At 34.0% G+C, this 21101-nt stretch overlaps 1 protein-coding gene across 8 annotated transcripts in view; it reads right to left on the bottom strand.

Annotated features, from left to right (window-relative positions):
• Nucleotides 1-21101, bottom strand: part of LOC105225089 (death-associated protein kinase related) — a 133970-nt gene continuing 112869 nt past the window's right edge. For all 8 annotated transcript variants that reach the window (XM_049454057.1, XM_049454060.1, XM_049454058.1 and 5 more), the window contains 7 exons: nucleotides 20592-20795; nucleotides 11763-12000; nucleotides 10395-10498; nucleotides 7987-8139; nucleotides 7612-7873; nucleotides 5678-5846; nucleotides 1-1550 (listed from right to left, as the gene is read on the bottom strand). In XM_049454057.1, the coding sequence (XP_049310014.1) occupies nucleotides 244-1550; nucleotides 5678-5846; nucleotides 7612-7873; nucleotides 7987-8139; nucleotides 10395-10498; nucleotides 11763-12000; nucleotides 20592-20795 (2437 nt within the window). In that variant the 3' untranslated portion in view covers nucleotides 1-243. The remainder of the gene's footprint in view (nucleotides 1551-5677; nucleotides 5847-7611; nucleotides 7874-7986; nucleotides 8140-10394; nucleotides 10499-11762; nucleotides 12001-20591; nucleotides 20796-21101) is intronic.

The raw sequence follows: 21101 nt of genomic DNA, 5'->3' as shown, positions 1-21101 counted from the left end.
TTTTATTTAATTTGCAATTTCTGCAGCGTTTTATTTATTTAAATAATAATTTACTAATAAATTTTCATAAAATAATATTTAAATTAATATTATTACATTGCTTCAAAAATAAATCTTTAGCTTAACAGAAGAAAGTCATGTTTCAATTAATCTCTGCACATCTTTAAAGTAAAGAGCGAACATATTGCGGACTAGATTTAGCTACAGGCCATACTGTACGAGCTACCGACGTCATTAGGTAACTTAAGCACCACCAGAAGACTTGCCGCTGGCCGTCGAACCGGTTTTGTTCTCCAATTGGGCCTGCAGCTGGCGTACATGCTCGCCGGTGTTGTTGTGTCGCTGGAAGAACGCATTAATGGAGCTCATGGAACGGTATTCCAAATTATCGCTCACATTCCAATCGACGCTAATGCTCTGATGACGCGTCATCGGATTGCGACACTTATTCGACTCGTTCTCGTTGTACTTCTCCAGCAGATGCAAAAGACAGTCCTTGGTGGTGTTAGCTGCCTCTTCAAGATTAACCGCTTGGTGTATGTTCGGCACACCGATCGGTACATCGCGTGACATTTGATTGATGCGAAATTTGGCACGTCGTACACTCGCCGATTCGTGGGTTTGACGTTGCAGCGAGCACTCTTCGTTGCTGGCCACCGACACTGTTTTCCTTGTCTTCACTGTTGACGTTGTGCTTTTGGCGCTTGATTTGTTGGTTGTGCTATTTATGCTGGATTTCCAGGGCACACCGAAGCTGGGACCGCCATTAGTTAGTTTTGGTGTCTCCTCGATCGATTGCTGTAGACGCATGGAGACTGTGCTAAACTTCGATTTCACGCCATTTGCACTGGTTACGCTACTACTATAGCTTGTTGTTGTATTCGAAGTGCTTGTGGTGGCTGTGTTGCTTGATACCGTCGTGTACTCACTACTTTCAGTTTTTGCTACCTTATTTTTGCTAGTGGTCGCTGTCTTTTTGGACGTAGACTCTTTGGTCGTTGCGTTCGTTTTTACTTTAGTCGTCTCGCCGCTGGCTTTCGCCTTGCTATGCTTGTTATTATTCGCGTCCGCGTCTAACTTGGTCTCACTGCCGAGTTTTGTGTTGATCTCCGCCAACATAAGCAAATGATCGGACAATTTTCGTATTTCATCGGCCAAATTAACGCGCTCACCCGAAGCGCGTCGTCCGATCAAGTAGCTTGTGTCCGAATTGCGTCGATCGAAGGTGTGTAGATAGCTCTTCATGCTGCGTTCCTGTTGATTGAGATTTGTACCGCTACCGCCGAACTCATCACCGAAGCCGCGCCGTCCGAGTAAGTGCTGCGGTCCGTATTGTAGCGGTGGCTGTGGTGTAGGCGTAGTGCTGGTCGGTGTGGGTGTGGCACCGCCTGAAGTGGGCGCTAACGAGATGCTGCTGGGGAAGAGTTTCTCGCGCGACTCATTGATCGGTGTGGCTAGTGTGCTGGGACTGTCATTGTCCTGCTCGGCATTGCTGAACACATCATCATCGATGATCGTCTCGATAGACTCGCACGGCGATGGTGAGCAAACTGTGCGACGAATGCGTGTGGGAGAGAGAAAAGAGGAAAGAAAAGAGAAGGAGGGTTAGAATTAGTTTTGTGACTTGCTTTATTTTCTACTTACATACATACAGTTATATGCATGTATTATGTGTGCGGAAGCTAAGCGGTAAGGCCATTGTTTTCGAGATATTATTAAATACATAATTTATTTTCAACGACATGCAACAATGGGGAGCAACAATTTGTAAAAATATGCATGCTTGCAAATATTTTTCAGCTTCCAAAATACATTTTTATACCCTTAACAGTGTGTATCAACTTGGCAAGAAGTTTGTATCACCATGAAGGAAACGTCGGAGAGCTCCCCTTTACTTTATATACATTTATATTAATGATAAGCGTGACAAGCTGACTGGACTTAGCCCAGTTCGTCTGCCTGTCCATCTATTCATCCGTCCGACCGTCCGTCCGTATGAGTACGAAGAGCTTGAAAGGCTGGTCGACAGGGGTGATGCTCGAAATTTCTATTGGACTGGACCGGAGCATACAATTGTTGAATCCCCCGTGGTGATCTAGTGCCTGATCCCCAGAGTATGCTGAAATTATGAAAGGAACACTTCTCCAACCTGCTGAATGACTGTGAGATCTTATCATCATGAGACGGTGAATCCGAGCAGAAGTTCGAATAGAAATTAGCCGTCTGAAAAACAAAAAAACGGAAGAGGCCGATGGAATGCTGGCCGAGATATTGAAATACGACGGCGAAGATTTGATAGGGAACATGCATCAATTTCTTTGTAGAATATGGTCGAACGATTGGAAATTAAGTGAACTCAATCCACAAAAAGGGAGATCGCACATTCTGCCGTGGGATTAGCCCGTTAAGCAATACCTAAAGCTCCATCAGCATCGAGAAGGACCTCTCCGAGTCGGTCGATAACAAGCGAGGTTTCAGACAAAGCAACTCCCTAACGTGCGACTTCTTCAATCTACTCCTGGAGAAAATAATTCGAGTTGCAGATCTTAATAGAGAAGGTAGAATCTTCTATAAGAATGCACAGCTGGTGGCGTACACCGATGATTTTGATTTCAGTGGCCCCAACAACTCGGCCGTTAGTTCTGCTTACTCTAGACTGGATAAGGAAACGAAGCAAATGGGTCAGGTAGTGAATAAGGGCAAGACAAAATATCTCCTGTCATCAAAAAAAACAGTCGTCGAAGTGGGATTGGAAAGGAATCATCCATTATGAGCTGCTCCAGCCTGTTCGAACGATTGATTCTACATTTAACTGTCAACAACTGACGAAATTGAAGCAAACATTTGAAAAAAAAACGGCCAGAACTAATCAATAGAAAAGGCTTCGTCTTCCATCAGGACAACGCTACATCACACACATCTTTGATGACTCTGCAAAAACTGGAAGAGCTTGGCTGGGAAGTTTTGATGAATTCACCATATAGTCCTGACCTTCCACCATCGGACTACCATTGGTTTCGGTCAATGTAGAACTCCCTTAATGGAGTAAAGTTGGCTTCAAGGGAAGCCTGTGAAAATTGCTTGTCGCAGTTTTTTGCCGAGAAACCAGAAAAGTTTTGCACTGATGAAATAATGTCTTAGAGGAAAAATGCCAAAAAGTGATCGAAAAAATGGTACATATTTGGTTCATAAAAATTCATTATAAATATAAAAAAATAAGTTGAAGTTTGATTAGAAATACGAAAGACTTTTCGACTAACCAATATATCGACAAAATTTGATGGATCTCCACTACCCATGGAAATATTTGCTTTAACATTCGATGATAATTGGAAAAAATGCATTCGTTGAATGGTTGAAAAGTCTATACTGAAAGTTGGATTTATCGAACAAACTTTATGAATATATTCCTGAACGTTTACTATATGCAGTCAGCAGGCAATCAATAAAAAACGACAACCGCTTATATGAATAAAATTAGTGGGTGAATGCATATACTAAGTAAATAATCGTTTATATGTATGTATGTAGATAAGTAGTAAATATGTATACATTCTTTTGAGGCTTATTGAGGCATAAAAAGCGACTAAAATTTCGATGTAAATACCAAAATACAGCAAACGATCAATAAAGGAGAAAAAAAAATAATCCTCGAATGAATGAAATGTTTACATGAAGTGAAAGCATTATTCATCTAATGGATGAAACCGTGATTGAACAACAGATTTATATAACTAATAAAAAAAATAATAAAAATATTTTGTTATGTAAGTTATACAAGGTTTAAGCTTGTGCTGCATGAACTTGTATTACTTTGATGAATGCTGCGATGAACGATGAATTTCAAAAAAATTTTGTGAGCGCTAACGTATTGTAGCCAAAGGAAACGCTTGATAACGCCACTAAAGTGCATATATGCGATTTATGAACAGTATTCTATATATTGGGTTCAGCAAGCGCTTACCTCAATACAATAGATGCCGCTCCATATGACATAACTGTGATGCTGTATGTATAAATGTGGATACTGTAGTGCTACAATTTGTTGTTGTTAAGTATGTAAGTTTAAGTAACACATTTGATTTCATTTAGTTGAATAAAAAAATTAAAAATAAAAATTTTAAAGACAAAGATCAACGCTGTAAACCGAGAATTTGTCTGAATTCAACCATTCACTTGATTTGGTCTTGTCCTTCTGTTCACCTGCCTGTCTATATACATACATATATAATTGCTTCAGTTATTGAGATATCGCTATGAAATTGAGTATTCACCTATTCTAACCCTAGAAGCTGCTCATTTGTCGGAGCCGCCAACATCGGACTACTATATTTTATAGTTGTCATACAAACTAACCGCCTAAAATTAAGTTCTTATATGGAAAACTTTTTTATTTGAGAATTTATCTTCACGAAATTTGGCATGGATTATTCCTTAAAGCAACGCTACAACCTGCAAAGAAAATATTCAGATCGGAGCACTATAGCAAATAGCTGCCATACAAATTCACGGTTAAAAATCATGTTATTGTATGCGAACCTGTTCTATTTGACAAGATATCTTCACGAAACTTAGCATGGATAATTTTTTAAGAAAATCCTATAATCTCTGCAGAAATCTTTTAGATCGGACCTGTATAGCATATAGCTGTCATACAAACTCACCGATCAAAAGCAAGTCCTTGTATGAAAAACTTCTTTACTTGGCAAGATATCTTCACTAAATTTGGCGAGGATTATTCCCTAAACCAATGCTACAATCACTGTAGAAAATTTTCAGATCGGACCACTATAGCATATAGCTACCATACAAACTGATCGATCCAAATTAAGTACTTATATGAAAAACTTCTTTATTTGGCAAGATATCTTCACGAAATTTGGCACGAATTATTTTCCAAGACAACTCTACAATCTTTGTAAAAATGGTTCAAATCGGATCACTATAGCATATAGCTACCAAACAAACTCAGCGATCAAAATCAAATCGTCGTATGAAAAACTTTTTTAGTTAACGTTTTTTCTTTTTAAAAATTATTCAATTTTGCTTTGTTTTCCGTAGTTTCTTTCAACTCTTTCGCAAATACCGTTAATATTCGATAAAATGTGTTAATGAGCTAAACATTCAGATCTTGATATTTTACATCCTTTAATGTACGTATATTTCTCTTTCTTTCTTTGGTTGCTTATCACAGTAGGCGAAATTATATTTAATTATATTGTATCTGTATTATTACTTTATATTAATTATAATATATAAATGTTATAAATGATTAGTCACACTTATGCACTAATAGAGATAAATAGTTAATAACTGGCATTCATATGCAGACATATATATTATTTTATATTCATAAAAAATACATACAAACAAATTAGACGAAAATTTAGTTTTTATACAAATTTTATAAAAAAGAATAATTTTGTTTTTTCAAAAGAACCAACACATACAAAAATTCATAAGTGAACGCCAAAATGCAGTAAAAATCATTTGTATGCAGTTATTAACTGTGTTTTTTTGTTTTTGTTTTACAATTAATTTGTAAAATCTGACACTCAAGTCTGTGTACATGTTTGTGCAATATTCTGCGTAAATATTTCTTGTGTATTTCATGCTTATTTGCCAAGTATGAGCTGTTGTTGCTGCCGCTGCCGCAGTCTACGCTGACAGTACTCACCTCGTGACGACGAAATGCTATCTCGGCCGTGTGTCTTATTGAATGATGTCTCGCTGAGCGGCGCAATTACATTGCTCTCCACATCGAACACGTACGGGCTATTGGGATGCTCCTCCCAACGTTCGATGAAATTCTTTAAATTGTCCTTGGTGGTATCGAGCTCTTTAGCCTAGTAAGAGAGATGTAAGATATTAAAAAACGTATTACTTTATATTTAAAGAATTTTTTAGGAACTTTTGCATCTCAGAATTCGTAAATTTTGAAAGCTTGTTTACTATGCTTGTATATCTCGCAGCGATCGCCGGCTGAACTACCCAGCCTTACAGATTGATTTGGAAATTTCTACTAATTTTCAAAATTTATATATAAAAAACAAGGTTTTCTGATGTGAACCAGTTTTATTCAAAATCAGCAGTTCATGAAATACGTACACATCAAGTTTCAATAACGTTGGTCGAGCGCTTCTCGAGTTTGATGAGGTTATTCTGTAAAAAATGTAATAGCATGTAGGAAGTATACTAACACCTAGTTTGAAAAGTTCCATTTGTTTGTATTTTTTGTATCCTTCAGATCATCGAAATACTAAATTAACTAATATAACTATTATTACTGTTACAAATAAGGTTTTCTGATTTAAACTAGTTTTATTCATAATCAGCAGTTCTTAAAATACGTGCACATCAAATTTTAATAAAATTTGTCGAGAGTTTCTCGAGTTTGATGAGGTTATTCTGTAAAAAATGTAGTGCCATATAGGTAGTAGGTATACAATCGATATCTTCCATATATAATCTGAGTCTGTCTTTCAAATCAAAATCATGGAAATTATAAAAGACTAGGTCAGATAAACCCTCCGATCCTAGAGAGTTCAAAAAAACTTTCTTAAAAATGGATCTTCCCTTTGGAGACAGTTCCAGAATCTATCTCTCAAATCAAAATCATGGAAACCATAAAACACTAAGTCAGATAACTTCTCGAATCCTAGAAATTTGAAAAGCTTGGTTAAAAATGGAGTTAATTCCCAAATGTTCCAAAGGCAGCAGATGAGCACAGAAAGATCCTGATATGAGAAAAGCATATTTTATATGCATAGGTCTTGCTCACTGTTTTGTTGGAATACCGAGACATAGAACCTAAGGAACTCTTGTTACGAGGTCATATGACCATTAAAGGAATTGTGGTATTATTAAATGAAAATTAGTTAAAAATCTCGAAAGATCTGAAGACAAATAGTCGGAAAGCAAACTCAAATTCAGCACTCGACCGATTAAGCTGTAAATATATGTATGAACTCTTGGATTGAGTGGCTAATTCAGTCTTAAGATTCCACTAGCATATTTTATCACCGTAACTTATTCTTCCCCCACCATAACAATGTTAATTTGCGGTACTTTGGTGTTAAATTAGCCAGCTCCCCCGCCACATCGTCACTTAGAGTGTGCTCAGAGACAAATTTGAAATCAAAATTGCGTGGAGAAAATTAAAATTGTTCTGCGAAGCTTCAAAGCAGCTCAAAGTGGCTGCGAACGTGCGAGTATTTTTACTTTTGAGCGAGAATAATGAAATTAAGTAATTGAAAGTCGCGAAAATCTAATTAGTCTTAAAGCAAAGCAGGAATGCACAAATTGTTGCCAGGCGAAACCAGTGAAAGGTAGTTACCAAATTATGAGCAACTAAGCTGCTGATGGAGTTGAGTGGCTGGGGCGCTGCGTGAGCGCAGAAACGCGCGGTTGTACGGCAACCCGTTTTCTAATCAAAAATTTCACAAAAAACAACACAGACATCTTTTTCGTAATGTCTTGCGATTCTAATGCGCCACAGCGTTGGATTAATTAATTTGCTTGGTTTTGGGCGGGGTGGGGACTGCAGTTCTGATGCTACGCTGAGGAAAGTGTTTTGGTTGTAGCATATTTTTTTCGTAATTTTTCACTTACCTCCGCCGTGTTCGTGTCAGCTGGTATTACAATTGCTTCTTTTTCAGCTTTCTCAGCTTCCACTGTTGCGGCTGGCTCTGGCTCTGGCACGCACGCCAGATCTTCTACGTTTTCCTCTTCTTGCGGTGGCACCGGTGAAGGTGTGGCCGCTTTTAATTTCGGTGGCGGCACATTGGAAGGCTTTGGCGCGAGTATTTTCGGCGGTTTGGGTCGCCGCTGTAGCCAATTGTGTTCCAGGCATTGCGCGGCTGTCATGCGGGTCCTGATTGGTGAAGGTAGAGAAGAACATTTGAGATTTCATGTTAAAAATAATTGTTATTAATTAGGAAGCTGATGTATTTTTTAATTATATAGTATATATATACTGGTACTTACTGCAAGTCCTTCACCAGCAGCTTTCCTATAAAATCCAAACATTCTGGTGACACATTACTGAATGACTCATCCTCAAAGTCATATTTGGCGATTGTCACATTAGCCATCGTTTCAATATCTGTTTCACCCATGAACGGTGAGAGGCCGGAGATGCTGCAGGAGTATAAAAAGGGATTAATAAGGTATTTAAATATAAGACTCGAATTAAAAAAAAATATTGAAATTTAAATACTAAGATCAATTTGATAAAAACTAATTAAATTAAATTAATTAAAACTAGAAGAAATTAGATTAAAATGGAAACTATGAGAAGTTTAATTAAAAATAAAAACAATTAATTAAAGTTATAGAAATTAGTAAAAATTATTATTTAATTTAATTAAATTAATAAAAATTATAATTAATTTAAATTTAAATTTATAATTAATTAACACTATTTGGAAATTAAAAACAATTAATTAAAATTAATAAAAATTTCATGAAAATTATGATTTAATTAATTAACACTATTTGAAATTAAAATAAATAATATAAATTTAACGGAAATTATATCTTAATTTAATTTAATTAAAAAAAACTTAATTAAAATCAAAATTCGTAATTAATTAACACCATATGAAATTAAGTAAAATTAGCCTTTTTTTATTTCTTGCTTAATTAAATTTTTAGACGAAATTACTGCGAGTTTTGCATTAACTAAATTAAATGTTGCTACATTAAAAAAATTAAATATTTTCATTAATTAAAAATTCAAATTAAATTAATACTAATTTAAATTATATTAATTTTACAGAAATTAAATAACTAGTTGGTATTTTAAATTTTAATTAATTAAAATTTGAACTAAATTAATTTTGGTTTAACTAACCTTAGTTTAATTAATTTAATTGGGTTTATTATAATCTTTAAGTAATTAAAATTTATAATTAAAATTAATATTATAATAATTAAAGTTAATTTTAAATATTTTTTAATTTTTAATTAATTTAATTTATTTAAAATTTTAATTAAAATAAATTTTAAATTATAATTAATTAAAAAGTATAATAAGCCGAATTAAAATTAGTTTTTTTAATTATAAATTTTAATTAATTTAATTAAAAGGTTAAAATTAATTAATTGATTAAAAAATATAACAAGTCTAACTTAAATTAACTGAAGTTAAGTTAATTTTTTAGGTTTTGTTCTAAATTAATTTATTATTTAAATTAAAATTTATTTGGGTAATTCTAATTTGAATTTAATTTTTTTCTTTAATTAATTATATTTCAAAGTATATTTTTAATTTTTAAATTATTTAATGATTTATATTATATTACTGTGTGTTTTAATTTGTGATTAATTAATTTATGATTAATTTAATTTTTTAATTAAACAAATTAATTTATTAGTGTTTTTTCTTTTTTGAGTTAAATCCTAAGTTTTAAGTAATTTTTAATTTTAAGTTTTTTACGAAAAATTAATAATTTTTAATTCAAATTATAATAAAACTAATTCCTTAAATATACGATCTAATTAATGTAAAAATTAATGTCTATTTATGAAAGATGAATTTATCGGAAAAACTATATTATAATAATTAAAATTAATTAATTAACAAAATTAAATTCAATGGCTTTTTTTAAGTTCCAGAAATTTTAATTCCTTATTTTAAGATTTTTAAAGGAAATCAAATTAATTTAATTTATAATTAAAAAAAATTAGATTAAAATAAGTTGCAAATTATTAATTATTTAATTAAGGTGATTTATTGAAACGTTGGGATATAAATTATATAAATGAAATATGTTAATTACATTTACGGAAAAAACTAAATCGTAATGCCTAAAAAACAAAATAATTAATCAAAAAAATTGAAAATTAAATTCGAACGGATATTATAATTAAAATAATTAATTAAAAAATAAAAATTAAATTAATTAATGTTATTTAATGAAACGTTTGGTTATATGTAAAATATATGAATAAAATAAGTTAATTGCATTTATTAAAAAAATTAAATTAAAATTAATTAATTTAAAAATTAAAACTAATTTAAAAATTAAAATTAATTTTTTAATCTTAATTTCGAATAGTGTTCTTCGAACTTAAATTTTTTTTCTTTTCCTCACATTGTAATTGCGAAAATTAATGCAATTTCAAATTAATTTAATTACTCGTATTATAGAGCTAATGTGTAGTTCTGAATGAAAAAAACTCGAAAGGTCCACAAAATTACCTTGTGAATTAGTTTGCTGCAGGAACAGAACAATTTCACCTACAGCTTCATCAAGAAAAATAAAGTTCACTCAACGCTGATTAAATTTCGTGCTCTTACCCTTTCTACTTACATACTTATATATCTACTCATGCAAAATCTTAGCAAAATCTACAAAATATATGTTATTGTTTCAATTCGCTTCACTTACAGCACATAGCAAATCACACCAACACTCCACATATCCGTCGCATAAGAAATACAATCGAAATTCACAACCTCGGGCGCGACAAATTCGGGTGTACCAAAGAGAATCTGTGAAGCATATGAAAGAGAGATGAAGAAAAAGAAAATTAATACAATAAAAACAATTACAAAATAACAAATTAGAGTCGAAATTCATTGAATAAGTTGTAAGTAATGGGTGAGAGTGAGTGGGAGAGAGAGTAAGTGAGACAGAGTAACGAGACCAAAAGTGGGTTCATAACATAAATAACTGTAGTAACATTGTTGCTATGAGTGAGAGAGGGGGGTTTGTGTTAATCACACGCATATTAATGTAGTGGTGGTGGCTGTGTGGGTGTAAGCTCGGTGATTTGCTCGAGCTGTGAATCCAATTAAATACGAAATTGGTTTGCATGTGGGTATACACGGCGTATGACACATGTAGTATTAATAGAAAGCGTACTGTGTATATTGTGGTAACAAATTCTTGGAAAAAGTGGAAATATAATAGTAAGCTCATGGTTGTAATGCTTTTAATTTAATTTTAAAGCATTGTGGCGAATTAAATCTGAAATCGATATAAGGTGGCTACATATGCATGCGGAGGACTCGATTTTGATCGTTCAGTTTGTATGGCAGCTATATGCTATAGTGGTTCGATTTTAACAATTTCCGGATAATTTGTAGCGTTTCTTCGGACAATTAGCTATGCCGAATTTCGTGAAAATATCTTGTCAAATGAAAGAGTTTTCCATACAAGTATTCGATTTTGACTGTTCAGTTTATATGGCAGCTATATGCTATAGTGATCCGATTTGAACAATTTGATCAAGGATTGTTCATTTGATTAGAAAAATAGTCTATGCGAAATTTCGCGAAAATATCCTGTCAAATAAGATGGGTTTCCATACAAGGACTTGGGTTTAATGGGTCAGTTTGTATGACAGCTATATGCTATAATGATCCGATCTGAATAATTTGTTCAGGAATTATAGCATTTCTTTGAGTAATAATTCGTGTTAAATTTCGTCAAGATATCTTGTCAAATGAAAGAGTTTTCCGTACAAGTATTCGATTTTGATTGTTCAGTTTATATGGCAGCTATATGCTATAGTGGTCCGATTTCAAAAATTTGATCCTATATTGTTCACTAATTCAGAACAACAGTCCATGCCAAATTTCGTGATGATCTCTCGTTAAATAAACAAGTTTTTCATACAAGGACTTGGGTCTGATAGGTCAGTTGGTATGACAATTATAGTTCAGGGTATAAATGTATTACTAATACGTAATACGTTTACTAATATTAATACGACTTTATTTTATTTATATGAAAAATTTGTAAATGTATTACCTGCAATCGCTTGTTGGGATCATATTTACGCGCCAAACCGAAGTCAATAATCTTGATGCGATTTCCCTCCTGTGTCAGGCACAAAATATTCTCTGGCTTCAAGTCCAGATGTAAAATGTTATTACGATGTATGAATTCCATGGCCTCGCAAACTTGCCGTATGAAAACTACACAAACGCGCTCGGTCAGCACAAATTCATCGTCCACCACACGGTCGAATAGTTCACCGCCTTCGACTCTGAAATAAATTTTATATAATTAATAATAAAATTAATGGAAGTTATAAATATATTTAATAATAACAAAGTAAATTAACTTATGTTTAAAGGTGTGAAATTTTGAAATCCTTCAAACCGATGATAGTTTGAGAGTTTCACAGTGGTAAATGATGTATTTTATGGCGATCATATTCAATTCACTATAAAATGGTGTCTAATCGCGATACTATACAAAAGTGTATGGAAAGGAGATAGATTTGGTACGAGAAAATTTAAGCATCTAATGTAGTTGGCGTTCTTGCTTTTCGTAGTATAAAATGACGACACTTGGCTCAAATAGATTCTTTTGGTTTTGTACAATATTCTTTGTAATAGCAAGCTACCTGACTTATTGCTACCAAAGTGGATGACATGGTTAACAATCTCTTTGTTACTCTCGTAAAAACAGTCAGTGAACCGGAACAGGCCACAAGACTTTCGGGAATTCTCCAGTTCACCCTCGAAGAAGCTCAAAACAATCACCGCTAAACGAAAAGGGGGTCCCAGCTTGCCATCAGCGTACCGTCCACTTTGCACGCTCGACACAGCGGGAAAGCTATATGAAATACCACTTAAACCTAGACTGGAAGCGGTTATCAATGAAGCTGACAGACTCTCGCCCAGGCAGCACGGTTTTAAACCCGGAAGGTCAACTCTAGGCGTTATCCGTAGCGTTATTGAAAGAGTAGAAGTCGCACAGATGCCTCAAAACTCTTGCACCAGACTAGAGAGGACTCACGACTAATAGAAGTTACATTAGGAGCAGTACAAAGGTGTATTTTAGGCCAAGAGCTGTGGAAAATTAGTTATGACAGAATACTACAACTTGAAATGGCAGACAAATCATTTAATTGACATAGAATTTACAGCTCAAGACACAGAGGAAGTCCGAGAAAGCTGAATCAGGTCATGATCAAAACAGAAACATGATTTGAGTCATATACGCTCTTGCTCTTCTGACCTACGGTGAAATAGTGTGCTGGACAGGCTTATGGAAGTCTATCTACCAGAAGCAAATGGAAAGGGTTCCGAAGCTCGTGGCGCTAAGCATAACAGAAATCCTAAGAATCACTCCGGCGACTCTTGGACTAATGCTGTCGGCGAGGGAACTAATAGCTGCAGGAGAATTTATATATTAAACTTTCGGGAATGACCTGATGGATAATGGTAGCTTGACAAGAACCAGGATGATGTAATCCTACTTTTCGATTGGGAAAGAAGATTTTACTCTGAACCTTCGAAAAGGTGGGTAGTAAAGGGTGATTTTTTAAGAGCTTGATAACTTTTTTTTAAAAAAAAACGCATAAAATTTGCAAAATCTCATCGGTTCTTTATTTGAAACGTTAGATTGGTTCATGACATTTACTTTTTGAAGATAATTTCATTTAAATGTTGACCGCGGCTGCGTCTTAGGTGGTCCATTCGGAAAGTCCAATTTTGGGCAACTTTTTCGAGCATTTCGGCCGGAATAGCCCGAATTTCTTCGGAAATGTTGTCTTCCAAAGCTGGAATAGTTGCTGGCTTATTTCTGTAGACTTTAGACTTGACGTAGCCCCACAAAAAATAGTCTAAAGGCGTTAAATCGCATGATCTTGGTGGCCAACTTACGGGTCCATTTCTTGAGATGAATTGTTGTCCGAAGTTTTCCCTCAAAATGGCCATAGAATCGCGAGCTGTGTGGCATGTAGCGCCATCTTGTTGAAACCACATGTCAACCAAGTTCAGTTCTTCCATTTTTGGCAACAAAAAGTTTGTTAGCATCGAACGATAGCGATCGCCATTCACCGTAACGTTGCGTCCAACAGCATCTTTGAAAAAATACGGTCCAATGATTCCACCAGCGTACAAACCACACCAAACAGTGCATTTTTCGGGATGCATGGGCAGTTCTTGAACGGCTTCTGGTTGCTCTTCACCCCAAATGCGGCAATTTTGCTTATTTACGTAGCCATTCAACCAGAAATGAGCCTCATCGCTGAACAAAACACGCGCGCGAAACACATTTCGAACCGAACACTGATTTTGGTAATAAAATTCAATGATTTGCAAGCGTTGCTCGTTAGTAAGTCTATTCATGATGAAATGTCAAAGCATACTGAGCATCTTTCTCTTTGACACCATGTCTGAAATCCCACGTGATCTGTCAAATACTAATGCATGAAAATCCTAACCTCAAAAAAATCACCCGTTATAATGGTACGCTGAATGCACGCAACACATTAAACATTCCTACGGATGGCTCAAAAATGGAGGACGGAAATGATGCGGGATATACTGTCCAGAGTTAGGCATAAGGTAGCCTTTAAGTATCCGGACCACTAGAGCTCAATCAGAGGTCTTTGCTATTGGGAAATCCACGGAGCTAGCCTTTAATGTCTTGGCATCAAAATCTATGTCGACCCATCAACACCAGAATCAAAAATCTTTTCGAATATCGGCCAAATGTGTCTTGGAAAGCACGGCAGTAGAGAAGAGTGTCGCCACAACAAATTGTTAACACTTCTTGTATGCCAGGTAACAAAGGCATTGATGACAATGAGATAGTCGACGGGATTGCCAATACCTGAAAATGTGATCAACATTGAAAAACACATACATTGTTTATACGACAATCTGAACAGAAGCTTGGCACGAGAAATTAACACGCGATAGAATGATCGCCCTCGAAAAGTTATGTCTAATATACAAAGTTTCTACTGACACTCGATAGAAGGGACTGTAGGAGCATGATGGCTTCTTCAGCATTGAAGGCGTCACGGAATGCATTCTCCGGAATAGCCTCGAGAACCGAGGTGCATGCTGCTTGGATCCTCTCCGACGTCTCAAAATGCTTGCCTTTTATCGGCTTTTTCAGGCAAGGAAACAAAAAAAGTCCGGAGGGTCACGTCTGAACGTTGTCGTGGTGCAACTTCCAATCGGCTGTGATGTCTTGTCGGAACGTTTGAGTACCTTGAGGACTTCTACGTCAAACTTGGCGTTGATGGTTTGTCCAGGAGGAACAAATTCTTGGTAGACGATGCCTTTGATGTCAAAAAAGGCAATGAGTATCGTTTTCCCTTCGGATTTGCTCATTCATCAGCGAGCTGTTCCCGGCCATCCAAAAAGGCCTGGTGTCACAGAAAGACACTACTTCTCGCTAAAGCAACATCAGAGTAAGCCTGGTTGATCCTATCAAACGTCGCAGTCGGTGCGCGCACGCCGAAGTGCAGTCGCGGTGGTAGAAAATCAGTCCTATTATTTTCCGGACAAAGACTTTAGAGCATAATAAAAGTGAAATATTATAGAAACATCCTCTTCACTTCTTATATAACGATTTCTTTCCGACACAGTACGGGAACTACCTTTTTCTAATCTGATTTGGAGATATGTATGGCTTTTCTTCATATTTTACCATCTATGAAAGCAAAGCAAAAAAAATATATATTTTAAACAGCTTATGACACAATTCATAATACTTTTTTATGTATTTACCCTAACTCTATTAAAATTTCCTGAGAGCATCAAAAACTTAAAAGCCTTTACCAACATTTTAATAGAGCTTTCCATTTAAGCCAAGCCGATAAGAGCTTTCAATGCATGGAAGACACGCATATGCTACAGAAATGCATATACTATATGTACAAGTATATACTTTTGTATACTGCTTCATATATGTATATGTGCATATCTACTTTTGCATGCAGTTCTGAGCATGGCTATATTAATTAATATTTGAGCTTCCTAAGCGCCTAGAAGCACACTATTTGCGCGCCTGATTGGAAGTTCGACTCACTATGCGTTGTAATGCAGTATTTTTGTATAGACACTATGCTATATGCAGTTTGCTATTGTTGTTGACGTAATGAAAACTATTATCATGTTGCTGTTGTTGTTGTTGTTGATGCTGAGAAGTTAGCTGCAATTTGGCTGCCTAACTACCTGTCTGCGTAGCTTGTCTTTTGTGGTATCCCTTAATGATTTATGATAACTTAAAGTGAAGGAGAATTTGCCAGCGCTCAGCACGGCAAGAGCTACGTGTGCAAAACAACAACAATGTTGAAGGTGTAAGGCGTAAGTAATTTGTCAAAACAGTTGCCAGGAAGTGAAGAGACTTCTTTCTTCGCACTCAGTAATTTTGTTAGAAGTTTAAAAGCAGCGATGTAGTTGTCTTCGTTTTGAAAGAGTGCCATTTGAAGCAAAGCAAAATGTTTGTTGCCGAGAAGAGCTAGGAAAACTTTGACTCTCTGAGCGTTGCCTGCTGTACAGAGCCTACAAAAATGTTTATAAATGCAATATTTGCCAAACAAGCTGCAGACCTTGGCAAGTTGCTGCGGGCGAAACAAAACCAAATGTATGTGGTGGCTTGCTGCAACTTGCGCCTAAATGTAGGCATTGTATTTTATGTTGTCAGTAACATTTTGTGCTGAACAAATACACTGCAGCAGCTCTTGAAACAAGCAGAAAAGTGCTGTTTGGAAACTCAGCTTTAATGAGTTCTTGCCAAGTAAGGTCGTGCATAGCCCTGGATATGCATATGTACTCAAGTATGTAAGTATATATATTTTCACACTTGAGCCCTTTGCAGCTGCAACAAGTTCATTGAAAGTTTGCTCAATAGAGTGTTGTCACAAGCTGCTGTCGAGTGTCAGCTAAATTCATACAATTTTGTAGTTCTTAGATACATTGCACAGTAGCCAGTTGAAGTTAGTTTCATTCATAAAATGTGCATACATTTAGGCGCTGGCACTCTTCAGCGCAGTTTTCTAGTTTGAAGAAGGTATTTTGTAGGTATTTCAAGTGTATTCAATTTAAGAAAGTGTATAAAAACCTCGTTAAAGTGCTTTAGACGTTTGTTACTGTATTGTATTTTTTATGCCAGTTTTTCAAATTTTGACCAGTTTTGTTCTGCTTTATCATACCATTTTATGAGGTGAACACTACTTGTTTTGTATAATTTTTTTTATTGTTTTAGAGTATTTATTTTATACCAGTTTATTAGATTTATAAAATTACTTTTATACCACTCTTTGTTTTGGTATATAATGCTAATTATTATTGTTTTTAGATTTATACCAATTGGTTTTGCTGTATACTTTATTATACCAGTTTATTAAATTTTTTCTAGTTTGTACTGCTTATTATACCATTTTATGTAGTGATCATTAGTAACTTGTTCCACTTTTTATTATTTTAGTCTTTTAGTTTTATAGCAGTTTTTTTTATTATACCAGTCCATTAGAAACATACACTTACTTTTATCCGACTTTTTAGTATCTATATAATGATGAATATTAGATTTAATTGATCTATACCAGTTGTTTTTCTCTACTTTATTATACCAGTTAATTAAGTTACTTTTTACCTGTTATTTTATTACATGTGTAAACGTTTAATATATCTCAGCTTTTTTATACCAGCTTATTTATACCAACTGATTGATCTACTTTTATACATACATGTTTTAGAATTCATAATAGTGGTTTGTTTAACTTTATTTTGCTCTTTTCTAGTAGTTTATTAAATTGGACCAGTTCTTTGTTATACATTTTAGACAAGTTTTTAAATTTATACCAGTTTCTTGTTCTACTTAATAATGTGTAATTAACGTGCTATAAACATGTACTGCATCTCTTCTTTTTATACTATTTGATTAAATTTATACCAGTTTCTTGTTCTAATTTTTATACCAGTTTTTTTAAATTTATAATAGTCTCTTGTGCAGAATAAAGTACTGCTGTTTTATACAAGTTTATTTAATTTATACCAGTTCACTTTTTATACCAGTTTTTTTTTAAATTTATGCTAGTTGTTTATTAAACTTTATTATTTTATTTTAAGATGTTTATACCAGTGTTTGTTACATTTAAATTTTTATACCATTTTTAAACTTTGTATATTAATCAACTAATCAACTGATAGCTTGCATACCTGTAGTTTCTATTACTTTATTATACCAGTTTATTAAATTTATATATTTTTTTGTTTTAATATATATGTATGTTTGTCTAATATAGTAGCTTTATACCAGTTATTTTAGTGCTTTTGACGATTACTCAGCTTTCAGGTTTTTATAAGCTTAATTCACATCCAAAAAGTAGTAATTTCTTAATATCAAAATAATCGGTTATCCGAACCGATTTTATTAATTTTTAAAAGATCCCCATATTGAGGGAAAAAAATGCATACCAGGCCTTATATTAGTAGTATTCTCAATATTATATTATTTTACTGCAACGTCAAACGAACTTCAAGGACCTTTAGCAGAGAAGTATGTATATAAGTCTCCCATTTTGTAAAAATTCAAGATGTTAAGGGGGTACCTTAAAAGCTTAATACTATAAATTAGGTTAAGGGGGAACATTGACAGTTTTTGTTTCACTTGATGGAGCTAGACCCAAACTAAAATTAAATATTCTACTAAAATTTTTTACTTGATTTCATGAAGTTAATAGCAAAATTGCTCAATCTCCAAATCATCACTTTTCCTTTAACATTTGCTTTCTTCATTTTAACTTTTCCGAAATTTTTAGTGGTGCCAATGCGCTAACAGTACGTGCAAGTGCCCAAGGAGTCATTCAGTAAACTTTACTGAATGGTACACCTGAGTATAAGCATGCTTGCCAATTCACCTGCAACTGCCGGAGAGCAATTGAAGACACGAAAAAGTGAAGGTAAGAAATTGCAAAATGTGAAAATTTTCTACAAAAAAATATTTGCATAACTCTGGCAGTAACGCTGCACTCACATATGCATACAGGTACACACATACATATGTATATGTAAGTGGTATAAATGAGGCTGTGTGTAATGTAGAAATTGAGCAGGTGATGAGGGCAGACAAGTTGAAAATTCTGAGAAAATCAAGTGGATTTTCGAGCTGGCGAAAGGATAGCGGAAGTGACAATAAAAATATGCTTGTGTGATAGGAAAGTAAAGCTTGCAAGTTGGCAAGCAAACTTGCTTAAACGGATGAGAGGAAAAACTTTGTTAAAAAGAAATCATGTCAAGCAAAATAAAAATAAAAAAAAATTAAAAAATTAATAAAAAAAATAAAATAAAATCTAAAATTGAAAAGCAAAATGCTATGATTTGCTTGAATTCTTCTCTCCAAAATTTAAGGTGATAAAAATGCTATTTGCTTGAATGGCAGCATGACAGAGCTACCGGAAAAATGTGAAAGAGTAAAGTTGGCTAAATTTGGTCGATCATGCAGTTATGAACTTGCAGCGCTCAACATACATATGTACCCCGAGAAAAACGTGCAAAACTTACACGTCGTGTAAGCGGCAATTGAAAAATGGCAGGAAAGGTGAAAAAAGAAAGAAAGATTAGCAGAAAGGCAAAAACTGGTGCTCAGAATGCTTCGTGAGTAATGTATGAGCATATCACTTGTTTTCTTTAATATCCTTGGCATCGTAAAAGAGAAAATCGTAAATAAGGTTTCGATAATAGAAAGATCACAAAACCTAACATAGACTCATATCATACCTTAGATAGACTTGGATATAAAATAATAAATTTTTTTAATGAATCTATTTCCTTTCCATCTAAATCTATTTCTTCCATCTAAATGATTTTCGGGTGTTTCAGTGGCTTAAATTTTTAATCTTTCTCTGAAACGATATTAATATTACTAGAACATTCAATATTTGAAAGTCTTGGTCTACCCAAGCATTCCTAACACTAAAAATGACACACTTCCTCTAATAGTTTCAGTATCTAACAATTGTTGAAAACTTTTAAAATTTCAATAATGGAAAGTCTGGATCTATCGAAGTGCCATATAAGCACAGATGCACAATTTTTATTATCTAGAATAAGTTGGAGATCAAAGTATACATATTTCTTAGTTCCATAGATATCTATTGTGTTTAGTTGCAATCTACCACGTTTAAATCTTCAAAGTTGTGTTTCTTCAGAAAACACTGAATATCTGACAACGTCTATTAAAGTACAACTATGACGTAAATAAGATGCTTATAATTTTTCAGGAGCTTACTTCGTCGCCGATTACATAAAACTCAGATCTCTGAAAGGCTATCAAAAGTTGCACTTGTTTACCAAAATATATGTATTTCATGACTAAAAGCAATATAAATATATTTATGGTATAGTTCTGGAAATGCAAAGGTTGGAAAAAGTGAACTCCAAAATTTTTTTTTAAGTTTTTTTGAAAAAAATTTCTTTGAATTGCAGATTGTGATGGATGATGATGATTGTGAGTACAACTAAGACGTGTGTAAGATTTTTAATAATACTTCATAAGTTTGTTTCGTCGTTGATCGCATAAAGCTCAGATCTTTGATTGAGTATCAGAAGCTAAAATATTTTACCGTTTAATATGTATTTCATGACTATAAGCAATTTATTTATATTTATGGCATAGTTCTGGAGATAAAAAAGTTGAAAAAATGGCCTCCAAAATGTTCATTAAAAGGTTTTATGCTCACAATATTTCTTTGGGTTGTAGTTTTTGAGGGATACCAATCTTTATTTATATAACTGAGATCAATTCACTCAAATGAAAACATATTTAACTTTTTTAAAGCTAAAATTATTTAAAATTAACTTAAACTCAAAATTAGCTACTTACAACTCCAGCACGACGCACATCATTTTCTGATGCTCATACGCCGCGTATAACTGTATAATGAGATGATGTTGCAGTGAGTTCATAATCTCCACCTCACGCTCCACATTGCGACGGTCTTCACGTTTGGGGATGGGCACAAATTTGGCGGCGAGCTTCAGACCATTCTCCTTCTCTTGGCATTTGTAGACCGTGCCGAATTTACCTCTGAAGAGAGTGTTAATAAATGGCAATAAAATTATAATAATTATGATTATGTATTACACTGTTTATGTATATATGTAAATATATAGGAGTATACAAACCAATAATACATATACTACAATAAATATTGTTAAAACTGCTAAAAACGTAAAATTTTTGAAAAAAATTTGGAATTTTCTGGCACGTTTAATTGTTAACGGTAATACTTGAAGTCACTGTTGATATATTTATTCGTCCCTGTGGTGCTATATTTGCCACTAAACTACTCTTTTGTGTATCACAAATTTGCGCTAACATTATAACGGTAAT

The sequence above is a fragment of the Bactrocera dorsalis genome, chromosome 3, assembly GCF_023373825.1.
Source record: "Bactrocera dorsalis isolate Fly_Bdor chromosome 3, ASM2337382v1, whole genome shotgun sequence".
In the NCBI taxonomy this organism is placed as follows: Eukaryota; Metazoa; Arthropoda; class Insecta; order Diptera; family Tephritidae; genus Bactrocera; species Bactrocera dorsalis.
This window is presented reverse-complemented; position numbering and strand designations above follow the sequence as displayed.